We start from the raw sequence: 23,877 nt of genomic DNA, 5'->3' as shown, positions 1-23,877 counted from the left end.
AATAAATAGGTATGAAAGGCAGAGACTGTGAACTTCCCAATGCAAATGAAATGTGTAATTATTCATATAGTGCCTCAATAACTAGATACAATAATTCGCCTCATTCAGGTGCAATACTTCCCTCCTGGTGAATTTGAAACAGTATCTGAATGTTATGAGTGTATTTCTTATTCCCAAGATGGAGCTGAAAACGGAAAGAAGTCTCTGGAGAATTTTAATAAATAAGGGCAAATACCTTCTCCAATATCAATGGTCATAAATTTATTATTTCAAGGGACATTGTTATCCCTACATACATTTTTCCATTTACATTGACCCATGTTGCATCTTCCTGGTAGAAGTTGTGGTCAATCTTCGATGTCTCCGCATACCACACAAAGGATTTACTCGTGATTTACGTTCCTGTTTTCCCGGCGTTTGATATAGAATAACTCTTCTCGGATTCTCAGCCAGGTGAGTTGGAGATTAGCTTCCAAGCTTTCGACAGCTAGCTCTGCCATCTTCTTCAGGGATGATGGCAGAGCTAGCCGTCGAAAGCTTGGAAGCTAATCTCCAACTCACCTGGCTGAGAACCCGAGAAGAGTTATTCTGTTCCGGTTTTTAATGACCAAACGAATCTGAGATATGAAATAACTGTGTTTATTTTCTTAACTGACGGAGTTTTTTTTTTTGACAAAATTTATTGATACCCCCTTGATTTGACTTGGGAAATACGTGCAAACTACCGGTACTAAAATTGAGCTAAAAACAGTAACTTTCATTTTATCTAGTCGCGTAGTCCTTACGACCTTAAGGTAGGCCTATATAATTAATAATTGATGAACTAGTGGACTTACTCGTGTTAAATATGTAATATTTGTACGGCTTACAGCTGTTTCAGTGCTTCACGCACCATCATCAGAGTAGGCTCTGATGATGGTGCGTGAAGCACTGAAACAGCTTACGTAAGCCCTACAAATATTACATATTTAACACGAGTAAGTCCACTAGTTCATCAATTAATTATATTCAAGTGTTAAAAGTGGTGTACGCAAGATTCAAAATGGGTAGACCTATATATTCCTGAGCGCACTGAAATGCATGATATTTGCTGAAAAAGGACTACAGAAGTTGTGTTTGATGTTCATTGTATAGAGTGCGTTGTGACATAGGCTATTAATGAGTTGGTCTGTCATTTTGTCTTGTGTTATCATGGAGCCAAGTGTATTAATGTTAGTGTCAATTTCTGGGGATCGTATTTTACCCTGCACCGGCGTATATTTCCGTAAATATTGATATTTGACGATTAGGTTAAGTGAGGAAATAATTGAGTAGCGTGAGGTCGAGGAATGTGAGAAGGTTAGAGTGGTAGACGAAAGGGTAGCTAGGTGACATGAGGCTATGGATTGTGACATGGTTAGAATGGGTAAGATGAGGGTGCAGGTGGGGCCGAGGAATTCGGCAAATATACACATCGGACATATTTATATACACGCGCCATTAATTGTCAAGTTTGAGGACGCCATTTCGAATGACCATGAGACGACAGGACAACCTTTTTTAATTTGCTGCTATGGCTATCTAGCGTCTGAGTGGGATGAAGATGATAATGCCGGCGAACTGAGTCCAGGCTTGAGCGCCGGATGTTACCCATCATTTGCTCGACGTGGGTTAAGGGAAAATCTCGGAAAATTCTCGACCAGAGAACTTATCCAAACCAGGATTTGAACCCGGGCTCGCTCGTTTTACAATCGGGCATGCTTAATGTCACCAATATACACTGCTTTAGATCACACAAATTACTTGTAACATTAAGGATCGGTTTTACCAAGCTTCAGTAAATCAGTCCAAATGAAACATTAACTACTGAGCATTAAAATATTTAACGATTCACTAAAATGCGAGCTGCTCACCAAACAAATTTTCTTAACATTTAATGAACAGTAAGTAATGGCTGATTACGGATAAATAATTGTGTTCAATGAATTTTTCATAACTAATTCACATTTTTTTATGAAACCACAGCCTACTGTATCGCAAATCGTATGCCTGCTGTCAGCAACGCAGTTACAAAATTTAGGAAATGGAGGAAAAAGTAAAACGAACAAGAAGCTCAAATTTCACCAACAAAGAAAAGGCAATATTTGTAGATGTGCTTCCAGATTATTTAAATATAATTGAAAATAAGAAAACAGATGGTATATCGGTTCGACATAAAGAATTTGCTTGGGAAAAACTGGCCAACGAGTACAATTCTCATCCAGAGGTTACTAAACGAACTGTGAAACAACTTAAAGTATTTTATGATAGTTTTAAGAGACAATCAAAAAAGAATTATGTGAATGAAAAAGTTGCCTTGTACCAGACTGGCGGTGGCCTTCCAACAGTACCAAAAAATAATGACACTAGCAATAAACTTCTGTCGTTAATAAAAGATCAGGTGCAGCCGCTGAAGAATTCAAAGGACTCTGACGTTTCATTTCATAATGGTAAGTTTTATATTACAATATTTATTAATTTCAATTTTATACATAGACATGAAATATCAACTACCAAAATGCTGTATTCAGAAAAATTTTTATTGGAGTTTCTCAAATTGTAAATCATTAAACATTGGATAACATTTGCAAAACTAAAATCATATAGGCTATTCCGAATTTAATCGAATTTATTATTCCATTTCTTTGCAAAAATGTTAACTTTAATGAGAAAATGCTATATAACTGAGCTAAAATAAGGAATATGGACTAAGTTTACATATAATTTACGTGGTTTTGTTATCACAAATACACGAGGAGCTTTTTTTCAAATGTAAGTTAAATATTTCCATTTCTTTATTATTATTATTTTACAGAAGGAAAAAGAAACTCGTCGATTTTACTAGTGTCAAGATTTTTTATTGTGGCAAATTCATAACATCAGAAAATAAATTTTGATAAGCAGGTGCGTTGCCATGCACAACAATTCGTAAAAATATTTTGCACTAACCTTATGTGTTTTTTTTTCGCATCATGTAGATTGCTATGTTGGTTCTGGGGTTCACACATACTAGTGTTAACTAGTGTCCTATTCTGTGTTAATTTATCAGTTATATGATAAAATGTAGAACGATGTTTAATTAAATCGGCATTTGTAACAACATTGCACATGAAACGTTTCGAACTATGATCATAGACAAATGAATAGAAAGACCACCAACTCAATGTATTACCACAGTCTAATATATACAGTCACGAAGCTTGAGTTGTGAGGTTGCTAGGAACAATAGACTGTGCCGGTACTATTTTGCATTGTCCGTAATGAGCTTCGTGACTATATATTAGACTGTGGTATTACCTTCTACACGCTATTGACGCGACATCAAGACACATGGCGGCAAAAATCGGAACTATATCTCATATTACCGAGCCCGATCGAAATTACAGGTATCCGTTAGGCCTTTTTCACACTGGGACACTGGTGACGGTCACCAGTGACTGCAATGAACACTCGTGGGCCCTGGTGTCGAACACAGCTAGTATTGCCAACTGATTAGTTTATAGCTTCTGATAAAATAATTTGTGATTAATTAGTAAAATGGATTCGAGTTAGTATGTTTTGTCGTTACTGATATAGAACGGGAGGATGAAGAAAAAACGTTCATTACACAGATATTCACTGCTAGAAATCACAGGAATGGACACAATACTAAGGAAAAGCTATCTCATCAGATGAAAAACTTTCTCTTACTTTAAGCTACTGTTGTTTTATTTTCTTTTATTTTGAGCATATTTGACAGATTTTAACTGGTAGTGGTATATTATATATTTTAAAATATTATAAAAATTGTCACTGATAAGTTCATCGTTGCTGTTCGTGAGCTGTTGGAAAATATAACAAAGATTACTAGAAATGTTATGTGAACATTTGTGGTTGCTACATGTCAATACTTCCTTACTTAGGTACTTACAAATGGTATTTAAGGAACCTGGAGGTTCATTGCCTTTCACATAAGCTCGCCATTGGTCCCTATCCTGTGCAAGATTAATCCAGTCCCTATCATCATATCCCACCTCTCTCAAATCCATTTTTATATTATCCTCCCATCTACGTCTCGGCCTCCCCAAAGATCTTTTTCCCTCTGGCCTTCCAACTAACACTCTATATGGATATCTGGATTCGCCCATAAGTGCCACATGCCCTGCCCATCTCAAACATATGGATTTAATGTTCCTAATTATGTCAGGTGAAGAATACAAAGCGTGCAGTTCTGTGTTGTGTAACTTTCTCCATTCTCCTGTAACTTCATCCCTCTTAGCCCCAAATATTGTCCTAAGAACCTTATTCTCAAACACCCTTAATCTCTGTTCCTCTCTCAAAATCAGAGTGTAAGTTTCACAACCATACAGAACAACCGGTAGTATAACTGTTTTATAAATTCTAACTTTCAGACTTTTTGACAGCAGACTAGATGACAGAGCTTCTCAACCGAATAATAACAGGTATTTCCCATATTTATTCTGCGTTTAATTTCCTCCCAAGTGTCATTTATATTTGTTACTGTTGCTCCAAGATATCTGAATTTCTCCACCTCTTCGAAGGATAAATCTCCAATTTTTATATTTCCATTTCGTACAATATTCTGGATATTCTGGTCACGAGACATAATCATATACTTTGTCTTTTCGGGATTTACTTCCAAACTTATTGCTTTACTTGCTTTAAGTAAAATTTCCGTGTTTTCCCTAATCGTTTGTGGATTTTTCTCCTAACATATTTACGTCATCCGCATAGACAAAAAGCAGATGTAACCCATTCAATTACAAACCCTCTGTGTTATCCTGAACTTTCCTAGTGGCGTATTCTAGAGCAAAGTTAAAAAGTAAAGGTGATGCATCTCCTTGGTTTAGCCCGCAGCGAATTGGAAATGCATCAGATAGAAACTGGCCTATATGGACTCTGCTGTAAGTTTCACCGATATGCATTTTAATGAATCGAATTAGTTTCTTGGGAATACCAAATTCAATAAGAATATTATACAAAATTTCTCTCTTAACCGAGTCATATGTCTTTTTGAAATCTATGAATAACTGATGTATTGTACCCTTATAATCCCATTTTTTCTCCAATATCTGCCGAATACAAAACAATCTTATCAATAGTCGATCTATTACGCCTAAAACTGCACTGACGATCCCCAATAATTTCATCTACATATGGAGTTAATCTTCTCAAAAGAATATTGGATAAAATTTTGTACGTCGTCAACAAAAGTGACATTCCTCAGTTAGTCTTGTCCCCCTTCTTAAAAATAGGTACAATTATGGACTCCTTCCATTGTTCTGGTACAATTTCCTTTTCCCAAATAGCAGGTACAAGTTTATAAATTTCGCTAGATAATGCGCTTCCACTGTCTTGTATTAATTCTGCTGGAATTTGATCGATACCTAGAGATTTGTACTTTTCAGATTTTCTATCGCAATTCCTACTTCAGAAAGTGTGGGTTCGGGTATATATGGCTGACAGTTTGTATTTGAATTTCGTCCCGAACATTTCTATTTGGCCTATGTAAATTTAATAGTTGCCCAAAACAATTTTTACATCTGTTCAGAATTGAATGAGTGTCTGCAAGCAAGTCACCATTCTCATCCTTGATCACGTTTACCTTTGCCTGATATCCATTCTTAAATTCCTTTATATGGTTATATATGTCTCGAATGCTTTTATTCTTACTATTTGTTAACATTTCATTTAAGTTTATTTTTTCTATCATTATAGTTGTGATGTGTATAGTTGTACTTCAGTGCTAAATGTTATGTATTGTTAAATGTAACTTTCCATTGTAAATTAATATGGTAACAAATTACAAACCATATTGCCATATATCGTTACTTAGCGTCATATGAAATGTCATTTATAATGTTTTACGGTGGAAAAGAAAATATCCAACTTAGGTACAAATTTTGCTTCTTTCATTCATACTTTTCTCATTGAAATCGGGCACAAACTTAGCTATAATTTCTTGCCAAGCATTCGTTTTCACCACTTTATTGCTATAGTTATCGCTTTTGACATCCCAAATGGCATGTCGACTTTCTATTTTTTGTATGCCTCATTTATTTTGACCTGCTGTTCACATATTATTATGCTTTTTTCTTTCTTTCTTTCTGTATGTTATATATTATGTCTGATTTCTTCTTATTTGTTGTTTATTTTTTATTATTATTATTATTATTATCTTATTCAGTTTTGTGTGTAAAATTGTAGTGTAATTTGTAAATTTGTAGTGTTTTTGTAACGCAGTCTTTACTCCTGGTTGAGTGTTAGAGAAGGCCGTATGGCCTTAACTCTGCCAGGTTAAATAAATCATTATTATTATTATTATTATTATTATTATAAAATCATCCGTGTTAATCAAATCTAAACTCATGGCTGGATAGACTAGTTTCACTGTGCTCGAATACTGAGTGAATGTTCTGTTGGCAATCTGCAAGCTGTGTCCTGTGATTTGTGTCGCAGTGTGAAAACTCCAATTCAAAGAAATGTATGTCGGGCAGTGACTGGTCTGGACACAGTGACCTTATCCGTCACGTGTGTAGAGGGCGAGACACTGCTGGGACACTGTGACTGGGTCAGACACTGCAGTGTCCCGGTATGAACGCTCCAATTCAAACTAATGTATCTCCGTCAGTGACCGTCACCGGTGTCCTAGTGTGAAAAGGCTCTTATACCAACATGATTATTGTAGCCCAGTCGGTATTGCAGGTATCCATTATACCAAAAATATTGCTAGTATTTTTCATATTATTCCCCAAAGAACACACAATGGTTCATCAATTTAAATGAAATGTTTAACCATAATATGCGTACATTTTGGTTTAACAGAGTGACAATATGGATATGAATACAGTAAGTTATATTGGTTGAACATTAAACTGAAAACTATTGAGAACACATTGGATTTCCTTAATACAGTCATATAACCCTTTTAATTAAATTAATTTATGAAATCTTATTGTCACAAGTCTTGTTTTCTAACATGTTACTACAAATATGTAATTGTTATTCAGGATGTGAATGGAATAGAGAATTTTTCTCTAAAGCACTTTATGTACTATGTTTAAAGAATAATATTGCGTATCATGTGTTGGGAGGTAAAAGCAACATAAAGCAATCGACTTTGTTATATTGTAAATTTGACTACTATTATTGGTCAGTTATCTAATTATAATTCTCTAATTTTTTAATGCCAAACATTAGCTTGAAAATAGTCATAAGATGCCTTTGCTATCAAATGGTGTAACACAAATCCAAGACATTTATTAAATACTACTTTATTTGTTTTTCACTAACAGAGCTGAATATACATTTCTAAAATTACCTGGCATTAGTTAAACAAATTAATAATCGATAATCACCATTGGTGCACTAGAAGGAATGGTGAACAGGAGAAGGGTTCGGGGCGAAGAAAATATTAGATGATAGACGACATTGAGGTATATGGGTCATATGCGGAGACAAAGAGGATGGCAGAAAATAGAAAAGATTGGAGAATGCTGGGTTTACAGTGAAAGACCTGCCCTTGAGCAGAACAGTATGAATGAATGAATCACCCACTAAAACAGAATACAAAGAAGACAAATTATTTACAACAGACATACTGTAATAAGTAATCTTAGGCTTTCAACAAAAAAACAATTAAGAAATACGTACAAAGAAAAGGTGGTATTTTTAAGCTTCTCATGCACAGCTAATTGAAAGCATCAATATATTAGAAAAAGTACAATGTAATTTATTAGAGATAGTCGATATTTCACATAATTTCCTTATTTTGAGCTTTGATACTGGCAGCGCTTGGTTTGGTTGTGCCCCCATTGCTGAAAGTATTGTGCCATATTTATCCTCTAAAAATACCTAAATAGTGCACCCAAAATTCGCCAGTTGAGAAGCTGCAGGTTCATATTACTCCATGATGAAGTGCAGTGAATGAAGCAATTAGGTTAGGTGGTGAAAAAGGTTAAAGTAGGTAGACTGGTGATGAAGTGGACGGTAGTTCACTGGATGGTGAGGTGTTTGTAGTTCCTGAGTGGGATACCAAGCATCTCTTGATGGAATGGCCCCTCTTAGTAAGTTGTATCTGAAGTCATCATTGATTACTGTGAAAATGGTTTGCCCTTCTGTAAGGATGAGGATTTTCTGCCACAGCTGCACACATTTGGTACCTGTTACAATCAAGATTCTATTATTATCTTCGAAAAATGCACAAACCAGTGTTGGTATTACTTACTTACTTACAAATGGCTTTTAAGGAACCCGAAGGTTCATTGCCGCCCTCACATAAGCCCGCCATCGGTCCCTATCCTGTGCAAGATTAATCCAGTCTCCATCATCACACCCCACCTCCCTCAAATCCATTTTAATATTATCCTCCCATCTACGTCTCAGCCTCCCGAAAGGTGTTTTTCCCTCCGATCTCCCAACTAACACTCTATTTGCATGTCTGGATTCGCCCATACGTGCTACATGCCCTGCCCATCTCAAACGTCTGGATTTTAAGTTCCTAATTATGTTAGGTGAAGAATACAATGCCTGCAGTTCTGTGTTGTGTAACTTTTTCCATCCTCCTGTAACTTCATCCTGCTTAGCCCCAAATATTTTCCTAAGCACCTTATTCTCAAATACCCTTAACCTATGTTCCTCTCTCAGAGTGAGAGTCCAAGTTTCACAACCATACAGAAGAACCAGTAATATAAATGTTTTATAAATTCTAACTTTCAGATTTGGTATTAAATTAATTAATGATTTAATCATGATGTAGGCTAAATAAAATAATGTTCATTATTTACATCAGATAATTGTTATTACTTAAATCACAGATGAAAATTATATGCAGCTGACATGGTTAAGATGAGAAATTAACTTCCTAAAGAAAAAAATATAAACGTTTTTACATATGACTGTTCTACTGCTTCTTAAAACTATTAGCAATATACTTGGTGTTTATTTCAAAGTGTGTCATGACGTCACTGTTGTCAGTGATTTGAAGCGAGTTTCAGCTTTTATGTCAGAGAAGTTGCCTATTAATCAAGGTGTTAAATCTGAACTTGAGAACGTGTACGGTATAACTTGAACGTCGTAGCAACAGATGGCGGCCTGTACGGTCTGTGTGCTACCGTAACCTCTTTCAAACTGTGTTTTGCGCGGACAAGTCGTATGCAGGGTATTTGTTATCATCGATTGCGTATGGCAACATTCCACAATACAAATCAAATGCTCCGGGTCCATGTTGACCGTCGAAGTTAATGTCAACAAATACGTAAGTAATCGTCTTAACCCTCTCCACATATCCCGACTGTAAGTAAAAAACTCAGCTCAGTACATGTTTCGAAACAGTTCACATTCCTGCCACTACAGGTGTTACAGTATGTATCGGTAAGTACTCTTCAGAATGAACGCCATACTTGCTAGGCAACTTCTCTGGCACATAAATAATACGCCTCTCTGGAAGTGTAGGAAGATTGAATTCTCTAGGCCCAACGACTAGCCACATGACGGCATAAGCGAGCCATGACACACTTTGAACTGAACACACAGTATATGAGGAGCAAACTTTCAAAACTTGACATGTCCATTTTTAGAAAATATACTTCAGATAACCAAAACTTACATCTCTGCAATGAACAAAATATTTTCTATTGTGAAATATATTTTCTTGCTATAAATTCATATAAAATTTCACCACAAAAAAAATCTTTGTTTATTACAGACATGTATTTCTAGCATTTTGTGAAAATGGGCAGGTTTTGAAAGTTTGCTTCTCATGTCTTTTCCTAACTCCTAATTAAAAAGTAACAGAACACATGGTACAGATGGCCAAGTAGGGCCTATTGTCGGAATCATCACCTAATTAAACCATTGTATGATGCAGAGGATTAAAACGAATAGCTGTATATCGTAACAATATTAAAAATAACAGTTGCACAAATGCCAAATGAGCTGTGTATTTATCTTGAAAACACACAATGCTAAGCTCTTCTGATAAATTTATTTGTAAATATTAATGTTTCCAGGATAGTTGAATTTTTTTCTAATGAATAACGAACTCTGAATAATATCGTGCTTAAGTCTAAGATAATTATTAATATCATTAAGTGCATGTTATTAGTGCTGTAACTTTTCATGTATTAATAATCAGGCCTAGTGTAAACATAGTAAATTATATTTAAAGCAATGTTGTTATTATTTAAAATAGCACATTTAAAAATACACAAGCATGTAGGAATTAATGTACAAATTAAGTTTAAATTATTTACAAAGGAAGACAAAAATTCATTTTAATAAACAAATATGTTTTCGACAAAAAAAAAATCTCACTTAAATTAAAAAGTCACTATAGTTTACCAACACTGACTAATTACTGAACATAAATAAGGTTATACTTGCATTAAGCTTATGCCAACGCCATTGCTTACCTTTTAAGCTGTGCTGCATTACTTAGCACAGGAAAAAGGAATAACCAGGTCTTCCCATTACTGCCCGATTTCTGTCAGTACACTGCAGCACATTTAAAATGTAAAAAGTCCGCCATTTTCTTTCAATTAACTGAAACAAACCAGCAGTAGGCTGTCATATAATGCATTAATAACACTACATTTCATAAAACAATTGAAGGATTTAAGTATAATCGACGTTTGTGATAAATTTCTGGAAGAATTCTATCCACAGAGTCTATAAAAATAATAAATAGCCTATCTCCGGTAACATAACTCTGTTTTTATTTTATCGAAATTATTCGAGTAAAGGTACTACTGTTAACTATAAAGTAAAATTTTCTAAAATAGGTTTTTTTTTGGTGGGGGGGAAGACACTTCTTTACTATTACGTTACCAAACAAGGGTACACCACCATCCTTTGGTAACGAAATTGTAAAGAATTAACCCGGGAACAATATATTTATTCATATCACGTTCTATCCCAAGTATTTTAAGATGTCTGACCAACCTAACTTAGCTATATACAAAAATAAGATATTCATTCATACTCGAAGTATATACAGTATTAACTCTGTTAGCTTACCTTTAAAGCTCTTGGTGTAATTGCAGTTAGGCCTACTACACCCTTGTAATTCAGCACAGAAATCAGTTCTTCATGTGGCAGTGGTAGAAGGAAGGTAACCGCGTTCTGAAGTTTATCCCTTAAAACAATTAAAGGACTTCAGTTTAATAAATGTTTAAGATAAGATGGAAGAATTCAGCTTACAATTAAAAAGCTGCATCTACACAGTTCAGTTTTTCATGCTCGTACGCATGAAATCTGGGAAGAATATTGAAAGAATCAAGTTTAAAACGCACGTTGAATTAAGATGCATGAAGATTTTGTGTCTACATGGTACGTCATATTAATATTAAATATCAATCTTGGGGATTCATTTATTATAGGATATCGCTTAATTTTCGTCAAGTTGGATAAACTATGACGTCACAATATAGCGCCAATGACGTCACAACATGGCCGACGTAAACCAAAACAATAAATAAATAAAACTATCAAAAAAAATTTAAAACACAAATTGACGATATCCCATTCTACAATATAACCCAACCGCTCTTATCCAAAATACGATATCACCAAAACAATTTACGATATCCCATACTGGAACAGAGCCCATCCACTCTTATCCAAAATACGATATCGCCAAAACAATTCACGATATCCCATTCTGGAACAGAGCCCATCCGCTCTTATCCAAAATAGGATATCAGCAAAACAATATTACAATATCCCATTCTGAAATATAACCCATCTGCTGTTATCCAAAATACGATATCACCAATACAATTCACGATATCCCATTACGGAATATAACCCATCCACTCTTATCCAAAATACGATATCACCAAAACAATTCACGATATCCCATACTGGAACAGAGCCCATCCACTCTTATTCAAAATAGGATATCAGCAAACCAATATCACAACATCCCATTCTGAAATATAACTCACCTGCTCTTATCCAAAATACGATATCACCAAATCAATTACAAACATCCCATCCTCAAATATAACGCACCCCCTCTTATCCAGAATAGAATATCAGCAAAACAATTTCAAAACATATATTCATCTCATGTCACTAAAATATCACCTCAACGATCATCATCGGGGCTTGCAGCCCCGATACCCCGCTTTTTGCATCATGTGCTACACGTCGGATCATCATCGGAGCTTGCAGCCCCGATACCCCTCTTCTATTGGTGATATCGTATTTTGGATAAGAGCGCAATTTTGAACCCCAAATAAAAACATTAAAAAGAAACAACGAACAGATCCGCACACACACACACACACACACACACATATTTACAAAACCAACAAAAATAAAAACATATATCTACAATAAATAAATTAAACATTATCCTCGATACATAATTACTACCCTAGGAAACGAAAACCCATCCTTATAAAAAACAAATAAAACGCTCACCATCCAAACCTTCTTTTTATCCTCTCAGATCCAAACACATCCTTAACCGGTACGCCATTCAAACCTGATGAATACCACCACGAACAAAATTTACAAATCTACCAACCCCTTACCACTTCCATCCAAAAAGTGACGTCATAATGTCACTTCACTCCATTCTACAATCTAGCCAACATAAATTCTCATAAAAACAATAACGATATCCTATAATCAAGTAAACCCCAATCTTGCATGCATTACTTGAATGTGTAAAGTTGAAAGAAAAGTTGAACCATGTAGATGACGTTAAGTCTGGTAATCTCAAACGTATTTCTTTCTTACCTTTAACGTTGCGAATTATTTCTTGTTGCAGGAAAGCACCAATAACTTCTAAATTAATATGATCTGTTCAAATTTCTTCCGTGACCATCCATTTTGGTCCTTTCCATAATTCAACATTTAAACGGAACAGAACTGCCAACATCCAACAATTGATCAACTGAACAAATGAGGCTAATAGGCCATACACAGTTAATACTGTGGCTACTTTGTCTTCGTGTGAAAGTCTAAATCGGCTATATAATAATAGTTAATAATAATGCAAATGTTATAAAACTTACACATTCTGTAAATAATTGATATTAATAATATCTGTTTAAAACTGTCATATTGGCAAAACTTATAGCCAAGGTACTTTCGAAACCAAAGAGTTTTGTATTACTAACTTTACAAACTCTTTGATCGAAACACAGTTAGCGCTGTCCCGACCACTGCGGAAAACTAAGGAACATCTATGAGCATCCAACATCTATCATTTAAGTTAAACCCGCCTGCTATGATTACATGGTCTAGGTTTTAGACCAGGAAGCGTTGGACGTGGATTGGTGTATTATTCGACTCAACTGTTTTTTTTATACTATAGCCAATCATGTGGGAGATGCATATTGTGTATGTTTATGTGTGCTTCTATTGGCTGGTCTTCGATATGGGACAGGAAGTATTGTACCTATGCTTCGGTTCTATGACAAATAGAACACTGCACTGAATTAACTCCGCACATGAGGCAGAATGAAGAAAAAAACATTAATTCACATTTTTACTCTACATTAATCGTGTCAAACGGATTCACTCCTTCCTCAGCGATATCTATCTTGTGAACTGTGTCCGTCGAGCTGTCGGTGACGTCAGATATAATGTGAGTTGAATCTCATGCTTTTTCATTCGTTTCACGAAACAAGCATTCATTCTCCCAATAGTCTCTATCATCACCTATATTTATTATTACACTTTCAACAACGTGTTGTTAGTCGATAGAGTGCTGGCCTTCTGTGCCTGAGGTTGCAGATTCGATCCCGGCTCAGATCGATGTAATTTAAATGTGCTTAAATGCTACAGGTTCATGTCAGTAGATTTACTGGCATATAAAAGAACCCTGCAGACAAAATTCCGGCATGCCAGTGACGGTATAACCTCGGCAGTTGCGAGCGTCGTTAAATAAAACATAAAAAAGCGTGTTCCATTATACCACCTCTTCCCTTTATTAATTTATTTCACGTAGTTTATCGCAGGCATTCCTCTCGTCTTCCTTTGTGATGTTGCTTATAGCATTGTGAGCCATTCTTTTAGCACTCGGAGATTAACACTGCCAAACATTATCTGCTATTTCAGTAAGACCCATTTCACCTGCCGCATGTGCACTTAGAAATTAAAAATTACCTATCGTGGATATTACAGCTTCTGAACACTTTCTGCTGTTTTTCTACAGTCGTTCACTACATTCTGCACTGTTACTTTTACAGTTGCAGCCGCTCTTTCCATTTCTCTTTTCCTGCGTGCAGAATTGCACATGTGATCGGACTCTTAGACAATGGAGCGGTAGTTAGCGTTTTGGAATTTGCATGTCGCAGTGCATAACTTCATATAAAATTCAAACAGTGATGATTCACTCACTGTGCCTCTTGCATACTGCACCGACAGCTGTCGAAAGTCAGAGTGATAACGGTCGCTCGACTTCGAAAATGTTTACAATTAGTTTCGTCATCACCAATTTGTAGTTGGATAGAGTCACACTTCATAATTTTATTGCTTCTTGACTGTTGACTTCGAAGACATTCACGTTTACTAGATCCTCTCCCATTGTCGCCTACAGAGTCTTTAATTTCACACGACAATACGTTTAATACTATGAAAAAGCTATTCAGAACATATACCTACCTGTCGAGGTGGGTTCCTCCAAGTTGGTTGCTCTCGTGCTCTTCTTTTCGCCCATTTCTCGACTTACCACCACGCAGCCCTTTCCATTCTCTCGTCTTTATCATCACTATATTTCCTCCGCCGGCCACCATTGCATGCGGAACGCCCACCACATCATCACAGCTATTTTCACCTTTCCATCGCCGCTGTTAGTTCTTTGTCACGTCCACCTATATGACGGGATTTGTTACGAATGCCTGGTGAGATACATACTTCTTCCTCTTCTAGCTACTTATATTCATTCTTAGGTTAAGGTTCTTAGGCTTATAACTCCCGTCTCACCAGCGGGGATCTTTCCTATCTCTGTGGTCCTGGCCCACAGTTTCGAGCCCAGCAACGAAGGCATAGTACACCCTTCATACTGCCCCTATATGCAAGTTTAGGTGCCGATCCCGGACCAGAGGTCAAGTACATTCACGTAGAGCCCCAATGGGGGCCGGGACGATTTAGACGTCCCAGTGACCGACTTTGTTCACCATAGCGGATATATCGCTCCGACGTATTACCGCTGACATATGGGTGTCGCAGTGTAATCAACCACAAGTCCCTTGAAGCTGTGCGGTCTTGGATTGTTCCGGCTTTGGTGGGCGAGGTCGGAGTTGGCCGAGTAGTCCGGCGGTTCTGTTCAGTGTAGAGTGGGGAGCCACGGGCGGTTATTCCCGTAGTAGGGGCATAAAACTGCGACACGCCTCTGGTGTAAGACTTGCCATTAGGTTGTGATGCCCAGCTGCCTGAGGTGGGTTGCTTGGGATGGGGTGTGGGGGGTCCTCATAGCTGGCACAGACCGGGAAGAACTTTTAGGTGTCTTTTTCTTTCGTCCTCCCCGCACTGGTGACAGACTGACGCCGACGGTTCCGTAGGGGGGGGGCAATTAAAATGTCCTCGCTCTCCTCTTCTCCCAAACAAAAACAGCAACAAAAGAAACACAAAATAGCAACAGATAGTGCAACTGAAGTTAATATAACGAACACTGCAGTGGACTTGGATCCTGAGAAAGTTAAAGTACTGCCTCCAAAGTTTATTAGCATGACCTTCGATAGGACCGAAGGAACTATGAAAAACATTAGTCCATTTTACGTGAGACGCGCGCTCGATGGACTCGTTGGCAAGGTCAGAAATGCAACTCGACTCCGCAATGGCAGTCTCGCTGTTCTGACTGCATCTGCAAAATCGAGTGAGACGCTGTTGAAAGCAAAGTTTATGGGATCATACCCCATCAGAGTTGAGCGACACTCCTCGCTGAACACCACGCGAGGATTTTGGATACGGATTCTCTAGACGGTATGTCTGATAAAGAGATCCAATTAGAGCTGACAGAACAGTCCGTGTCCGAGGCTTACCGTTTACTGCGTAAGCGGACTAAACCCCTTAGTACAGTCTTTCTGACCTTTGAAACGTCTCTCTTGCTAGAATACTTCTTCGTCAGGTACGAGCGTGTCCCTGTGCGTGCGTATGTGCCGAATCCAATGCGATGCTTTAGGTGCCAACGGATCGGACATACGCAAAAACGTAGCGCAAACAACATCATATGTGCAAAGTGCGGCGGTGCTGACCATAGGGATTCCCCATGTGCTGGAGCCGAGCACTGTGAATTGTCTTGGGAACCACGCCGCTAGTTCTAAAAATTGCCCGAAGTAAATGGTAGAGAAGGATATTCAAGAGCTGCGAGTCCGAGAAAATATTACGTTTTTCGAGCGCGTAAACGTATTTTAGATATTTTAGATTAACAGAAAAAGGCGACGGAAAAGTCCTATTCCTCAGTATTGAAAAAAGCAACAGAGGGAATTCACGCCTCCACGAAAACGCCACCACTTGCAAATATACCTGGGAAGCGAATTGAGATCGCTACCCAGACGTATGTGGACGTTGCCACTCAGACTGCTGAGTCAGACTACACATGTGGCCTTGACATCAGGCTTATGTTCCAAAAAAAGATCACTACCGTGGCGACAGACAAAGACTCAAGGCCTGGTAGATCGCCGCGACGTGGCACTCCTTGTTCGGGTGTGGGGTCGAGATCACGCTCTCGATCCCGTGCTCTATCACGATTAAGATCACAGGTGTGCGACGATGTGCGAGTGAGTCCCCATGGTCGAGGGCTAAGCAGTCTCAGTGAAAGGCAACAAATCATAGAAAAGATGAGAAGAAAAGATCCTCTGTGAAGCCACCACCATGATTTAGCTCCTCTTGATGACTGATATTGTACAGTGGAATGTGAACTGTGTATGCAGCAGATATACAGAACTACAACAGTTGATTTATCGTGAGAACCCTGCTATTTTATGTCTTTAGGAAACATACCTCTGCCCTGAAAACTCCCTGAGTATCGCGAGATACTATATTTACCGGTACGATCACCTTGCCAGTATTTGTGCCAACTGAGATTGTGCCCTCCTAATCCGCCAAAGTATCTTTTCCTCTGTTATAAATATTAATAGTCCACATTAATGCATAGCCGCTAGAATAACTTTACCAACCCATACAGTTTTCAATAGTCTCTGTTTATATGCCCCCAGATACACAATTCACAGTGCATGAAATTGAACATATTCTCTCGAAGTTACCTGCTCCATATCTGGTAGTGGAGGATTTCAATGCATCCCACCACCTAGGGGCTCAAATTTCGGTGATAACAGAGGAAATAAAATAGCAGAGCTACATATTCGTCTAAATCTCATTACCCTGAATTCAGGGAAAGCAACAAACCTTTTCTCAGCTTACGGTTCTTACTCCATCATATATATCTCTATTTGTAGCTCAGTTTTGTCCACGAATTTCGAATGATCTGTGATTCACGACCTACATGGTAGTGACAACTATCCCATCCGAATGCGTATGTCCGCTTTACGTCCTGCGGAATCTCGCTTTCCGAACTGGGTTATTAAAAAAGGCGGACTGGGTCAGATTTTCGGAGTCCATATCATTCGATTATAACGGACATGAAAATGTGGATTCCGTAGAAACCATTTCTCAAATGTGGTTATAAAGTCAGCGGAATTATTCTATCCCCCAGTCGTCCTGCAGGCCAAAACGCTTTTCTGTCGTTTGGTGGACGGATGCCGGCAGAGATGGTATCCGTGACCGCAAACGTGCCTTGCACCAATTTGAGCGCCATCCGACCCTAGAAAATTTTGTCCTGTTTAAACGTCTTCGAGCCAAAGCTCGTCGCACTGTGTGCTATGCTAAGAAGACATCCTGGACAATCTACGTCCATTCATTCAAAAATAACGTCCCAGCTAACATCGTATGGGACAAAGTCCGTCGAATAATGGGGAAACGTAGTTCTGTAATTCGGGGCCTGTTGAACAATAGCGCAATGCCCACCAGTCGGGTAGAAATTGTTGAAATATTTGACAAACACATTTACACATAAGCAGCTCGAGAAATTATGACCCATAATTTTTAAAAATCAATGATGCTGCAGAAAAGCGAAACCAGAACTTTATATCTGATAACACAGAACATTACAATACAACATCCACATCCGAGGAGCTGGAGGCGGTACTAGACACATCCCCTGACATCTCCTTTGGCCCTGATAACTTCCATAACTGGAAGCTGGTAAATCTTTCCTGTTGACAATGTACAACAGAATCTAGACTGAGGGAATATTTCTATCTTTTTGGCGTTTCGCCATTGTTATCCACTTCCAGAACCCGGGAAAGGATTCTTCTTTGCCTGGAGACTACAGACCAATTTCTCTCACCAGCTGTGTATGTAAGGTTATGGAAAGCATGATAAGCAAACGCCTGATGTTTGTACTCGAATCGGAAAACCGATTATTTAATATCCAGTGTGGTTTTCATAAGCACAGATCAGCCGCAGACCATCTTGTTCAGCTGGAGACCGCCATTAGAGATGCTTTTCTCAAGAAGGAACATCTTATTGCCGTCTTCTTTGATCTGGAAAAGGCTTACGAAATCACATGGCGTTATGGAATTCTGGAGAATCTCCATGATTGGGGACTTCGTGGTAGTCTACCAACGTTTATTGCGAAGTTCATGGCAGAGCGGTATTTCCGAGTTCGAGTAGGCACAACATTTTCTAACGAACATCTCAAGTAAACGGCGTTCCGCAGGCATCTGTATTAAGTGTTCTTTTCTGAATTGCGATCAATAGAATTTCCCACTGTGTGGGTGACCGAGTATTTTCTCTGTTGTACGTTGATGACTTCAGTTTATATTACAACTCCCGATATCTTCCATCCATCGGTCGACAGTAGCAACTGGTCATCAAATGTTCACAATGGGTTTAAATTCTCCTCTCTAAAAGCGTAGTGTGTCTACTTCTATAACCATAGTGGACTCCATCCACATCCTGAACTCTGTCTTAATGATGTGGATATGCAAAATACAGACACTGCGAGATTTTTTGGGCCTTATCTTTGATTATAAATTAACGTGGGAGCCGCATATATGTGATTTGAGAAGGCGTTACGAGAAATCATGAAATATTTTACGCCAGGGGTTCCCTGGGGTGCAGACCGTACAGTGCTTTTACGCTTTTAGAGAGCTCTTACACGATCAAATCTGGATTATGTTTGTTTTATTTATGGCTCAGCAAATAAATCGAAATTACGTCTTTCAGGTTGACATAGTTGGCGAGTTGGTATAGCGCTGGCCTTCTATACCCAAGGTTACGGGTTCGATCCCGGGCCAGGTTGATGGCATTTAAGTGTGCTTAACTGCGACAGGCTCATGTTAGTAGATTTACTGGCATGTAAAAAACTCCTGCGGGACAAAATTCCGGCACATTGGGCGACGCTGATATAACCTTGTAGTTGCGATCCTCGTTAAATAAAACATAACATTTTTTTATAATGTCTTTTAGCTACCATCCATCACCACAGGATACGACTCGCTACAGGAGCCTTCCGAACTAGTCGGATAACGAGCCTGTATTATGAAACAGGAGAACCATCCCTGTATCAGCGACGTAATGTCTTGTTGTGCTCATATGCTGTTAAGCTACGCTCGCAGCCTGAGCACAGTTCTTACGACTCCTTTCACCGTTCGTCTCTTTACGGCCGATACAGTGAAAATCCACAGAGACTTCGCCCAGCAGGTGTACGGTTTCGGTAACTGCTCTCTGAGTTCGACATCCATTTATCGTCAGTTTACACACTGGAGTATACCACCACCCTGCCATGGATTATGCGACGTCCCATGTTTGATGTACGTCTGAGCCAATGTTTTAAGAATATTACACCAACTTTTGTTTATAGATTTCGTTTTAGTGATTTCATGATATCCAAATTATTCATTAGTTTTTATTGACGGATCCAGGATAAATGATTGTGTTTGTTGTTCCTTCGTTACAAATGGAGAGATATTTAAATACAGACTGAGCTAATATACTAGTGTTTTTACTGCTGAACTCTATGCTTTTTACAGAGCTTTATTTTTTTTTAATTAGGCAACCCCAGGGCAGATTCCTTATCTGTTCCGACTCTTTAAGTGCCATTCAGTCCTTGCAGTCTTTTAATTGTGATGATCCCCTTGTGTTAATATCTCAGGATCTTTGCACACTTCCTTAGCTCTGATTATGAGAGAGGAATAGTGTGGATTCCTGGTCATGTAGGAATTCCAGGAAATGAGGCTGCAGATGCTGCAGCCAGGGCTGGTGCACTGACTGTCTCTCTGGCATATTGGCGCAAGAGGTGGCAGGACATTCAGAACTACTTGAAATATAAAATATGGTGGCAATGGAAAGGAGAATGATCTGCATATGAGGGAAACAAATTACGAAGTGGAAAGAATACTGTCCGAGTTTGGGATTCGTCCACAAGAGCATCTCGATACGAGGAGGTTTTACTCAGCCAGTTGAGGATTGGTCACTGTCATCTGACACATGGCCATTTCCTATGTGACGAACCTTAGCCGGAGTGTGAAATGTGCCATGTTCCACTTACGGTGGAACATTTTTTAAATTTCATTGCAGAAAATATGATCATAGTCTTTGGCAGTATGGAATTCGGCTGACTCTACGTGATGCTCTTGGAAATGGTTTTAATTGTACAAATGCAGTTCTGAGATTTTTATCGAATACTGGACTGGATGAGGTGATTTAGTTTTTTATTTACTTGTTTTACTTATGCTGCAGACCCTATACATCCGGCGGTTACATTTGCTATTTTATATTTGATTTTACACTGTTGACATTTCGGACTTTATACATCCGAATATTTTATAGAACTTTGTTTTTGAAATGTTATACACAATTTATATCTGGTGGCCTTACTTTTATTATTTTATTGGTTCATTTTGAATACTACATAGGGTCGTAGAACTGCTTACTTTTATGATTCTTTACAAATGACCTTGTGTATACTGCATTTGAGTACCTCGTTTTACCGTGACAAAGCTTTTTAGTTCTTTTAGCGCTCTGATTATTGTATTAATTGTGTCTTTGTTTTATAAAGAATTTTAGTTGAGGGCGTAAATAGGCATACTAGCTGACGCGCCCTTTTTAAACCCTACTACTGCTACTTATACCTATACTATTGTAAGGCACGGAACCAGTATCCAACAATGCACCCGAACTTCCTAGCAGTTTAAATTTAGTAGTTATGTTTAGGAAGGTGTTATGCTGCATCCCACATAAGAAATAACAAATATATGTAATGAACAGCGGAAAATTCAAATGTTACAATTAATGGTAATGTACAGGTTTGATTGAAGAGTTACGTGGGGAGAACAGATTCATTTGTGATTGAAAAGTGTACATTCTCTATCAGTTTTCAATGTGATATTATACTTAGAGAGAAAATGTTCAAGTCATCTAGTACAACTGAGACATGTGACACGAATTCAAAATAATAATAATAATAATAATAATAATAATAATAATAATAATAATAATAATAATAATAACTTCGACTATTTTTGTTGCAGATATTGAGTTTTGAATAAAAGCCCTTCACATATAAGTTTACATGTACATACTATCCTTGAAATATTGACCTATTATTAATAACTAGTTGTGACGCGTAGTAACCAAAAAAAAAAAAAAAGAAAACAAAAAAATACTCACACACAAAAAAATTTTAACCCCAAAATAATGAATAATTATCACTAAGTACAATAGTTTCTTACTTGTATTACAGATGAATTACTGAGTACAATACATGATGATCCAGAGAGTTTCACAATGGAGGATGCACACGAATCACCTGCCTTGCAAGATGAATTGTCTTTGGAAACTTTGCAGGAAAGAGAAATACAAACCATTGATTTACCAGTAATCTCTCTCCCATCCACATCTTCAGCACCAGCTATTCCAGCAACAGAAAACGAACAAGAAGACCAAGAGATTGTTGCTTCAACAGTCAGTCAATCTACTTCGTGGATGACAAGAAATCGTCCATCTATAAAACGAAATAAATCCCAGACTGTTATTGCAAGCAAAAAACTCGCCCTATTAGCAGACAAAATAAACAATATTGTAGAATTAGAACAAAAAGTTATAGAAGATAATAAAGTTAAAAATGATGAATTGATGGATTTAAAAATTGCAGCTGAGAAAGAAAAACTAAAGGCCTATCAAGCAAAAAGACAATATTATGAATCTAAATTGGCGAACTTAAGTAATAAAGAAGCCTAAATATATTTTCTGTTTAGAATATGTATTTTATGAAAAACTATTTTTAGAAATCCTTCCACTTTCGTTAATGTGTAAATTATATTTTTTGCCAATATTCATGATTTGTTTAAATTCAATACTTAATTGTAATGTTATCAGTCTGTTACACAACCTCCATTTAATTTAAAATTAATTAATTATTATTATTGTTATTATTATTATTTTCCCAGTGTATTGTAAGTATTACAGTCTAGTGGTCACCGCATTCGAGAGAGAATGAAAAATATAATAACTGCAATGTACGTATAGATAATATTTTTTTAATACCCAGAACGAAAAAATTAATGGCTTATGAATTTACTGCACTGTGAAGCATTGTCGGAGAACTGAAAGAAAATAAAAAATCTGACATGTAATGTGCTCTGTTAATGATTTATTGTAAAAATATACGTACAATTTTTGTGCAAATTTAGTTAATAGTAAATGGAAGTTATTATACCATTTAAGTTTTGCTATGTTCGATGTACAATGTGTATTAATTTACTAAATATATGTCAATAATTGAAGCGTCGGCTGGAACAACATTATAAGTTACATTTGGTGAAATTTACAGGCGCTGAAAAAAAATGTGTTTTTTTTTTTCATGTATGTGTTGCGTACATACATTCAATTTATATCCCTTAGAAATATGTGTTCTGTTCTGCAAAATATCATGCTCTATGGTACGTATGTATTGAATTACAGCTCATTACTTGTTTATTACCTGGAACAACGTTGTTATTTGGATATCATAAACTGTATCTGATACTCTTTATATTTTTTATATAGGAATGTCATAAAACATATCAGATATTATTACATATAACCCAAGTCCTATATGAAATCCACATGTGAAAATAAATGAATAGAATGATGATAATAAACACAAATACAAAGTTTTATATCTCCTTTGCTCCAATATTATACCACAGTCTACTATATACAGGCGCGAAGCTCAATATGTAGTAAAAATGCAAACATGGGTAGTTGCCCACCACTAGGATCGCTACTATCGCCTCATCATCGCAGATCTCTCTCCTAGCAGCCGACAAAATATGTTACACTTTCGTTGTCGTGTTCTTTTGGAAAAATTAACACCTTCCATTATTGAAATATTAAATGCATAAAGTTAATTTATTATTTTAATGAAGTATATTAAATTCCACCATAAACTCGAAAATACCTGCAAGAAATAGGTTAATATTATTTTTGTTTGTGCAAAACGAACTGAAATTTACTATAATCGCTTCACTCATTCAAAATTATAGCGGTAATTAACTATGAAACCAATAAATATCAATTTGCATTTCCCTTTACAACAATAATAATGGAAATATGAATTAATGGATTAACTTATGTACGTGTACCGGTACTTGTAGTGTAGGCTTACGTAGTTGAGGTTAAGCAATAATAATCACACCAGAATTGGAAATAAAACGTGATTAATAAATTTTATTGTAACAGACTTTTTCTACGTCTCTAATAAAGTAACAAATAAAAATAACAACAAAATTAACAGGTATAATTAAAAACATATCCTTTGAAAAAAAAAAGTAGGGCTAAGCAATAATAATCCCACCA

The 23,877-nt window shown here is 37.1% G+C and overlaps 1 protein-coding gene across 1 annotated transcript; it reads left to right on the top strand.

Annotated features, from left to right (window-relative positions):
• The first annotated feature begins 2,021 nt into the window (after positions 1-2,021).
• Positions 2,022-23,564, top strand: LOC138692671 (myb/SANT-like DNA-binding domain-containing protein 3). The gene is made up of 2 exons (XM_069815792.1): positions 2,022-2,468; positions 21,782-23,564. The coding sequence occupies exons 1-2, from the start codon at positions 2,063-2,065 to the stop codon at positions 22,276-22,278; spliced, it is 903 nt and encodes a 300-aa protein (XP_069671893.1). The 5' UTR covers positions 2,022-2,062; the 3' UTR covers positions 22,279-23,564.
• The last annotated feature ends 313 nt before the right edge of the window (positions 23,565-23,877 follow it).

The sequence above is a fragment of the Periplaneta americana genome, chromosome 17 (assembly GCF_040183065.1).
Source record: "Periplaneta americana isolate PAMFEO1 chromosome 17, P.americana_PAMFEO1_priV1, whole genome shotgun sequence".
NCBI lineage: Eukaryota > Metazoa > Arthropoda > Insecta > Blattodea > Blattidae > Periplaneta > Periplaneta americana.
The sequence above is the reverse complement of the archived record's forward strand: the minus strand, read 5'-3'. Positions and strand labels throughout refer to the sequence as shown.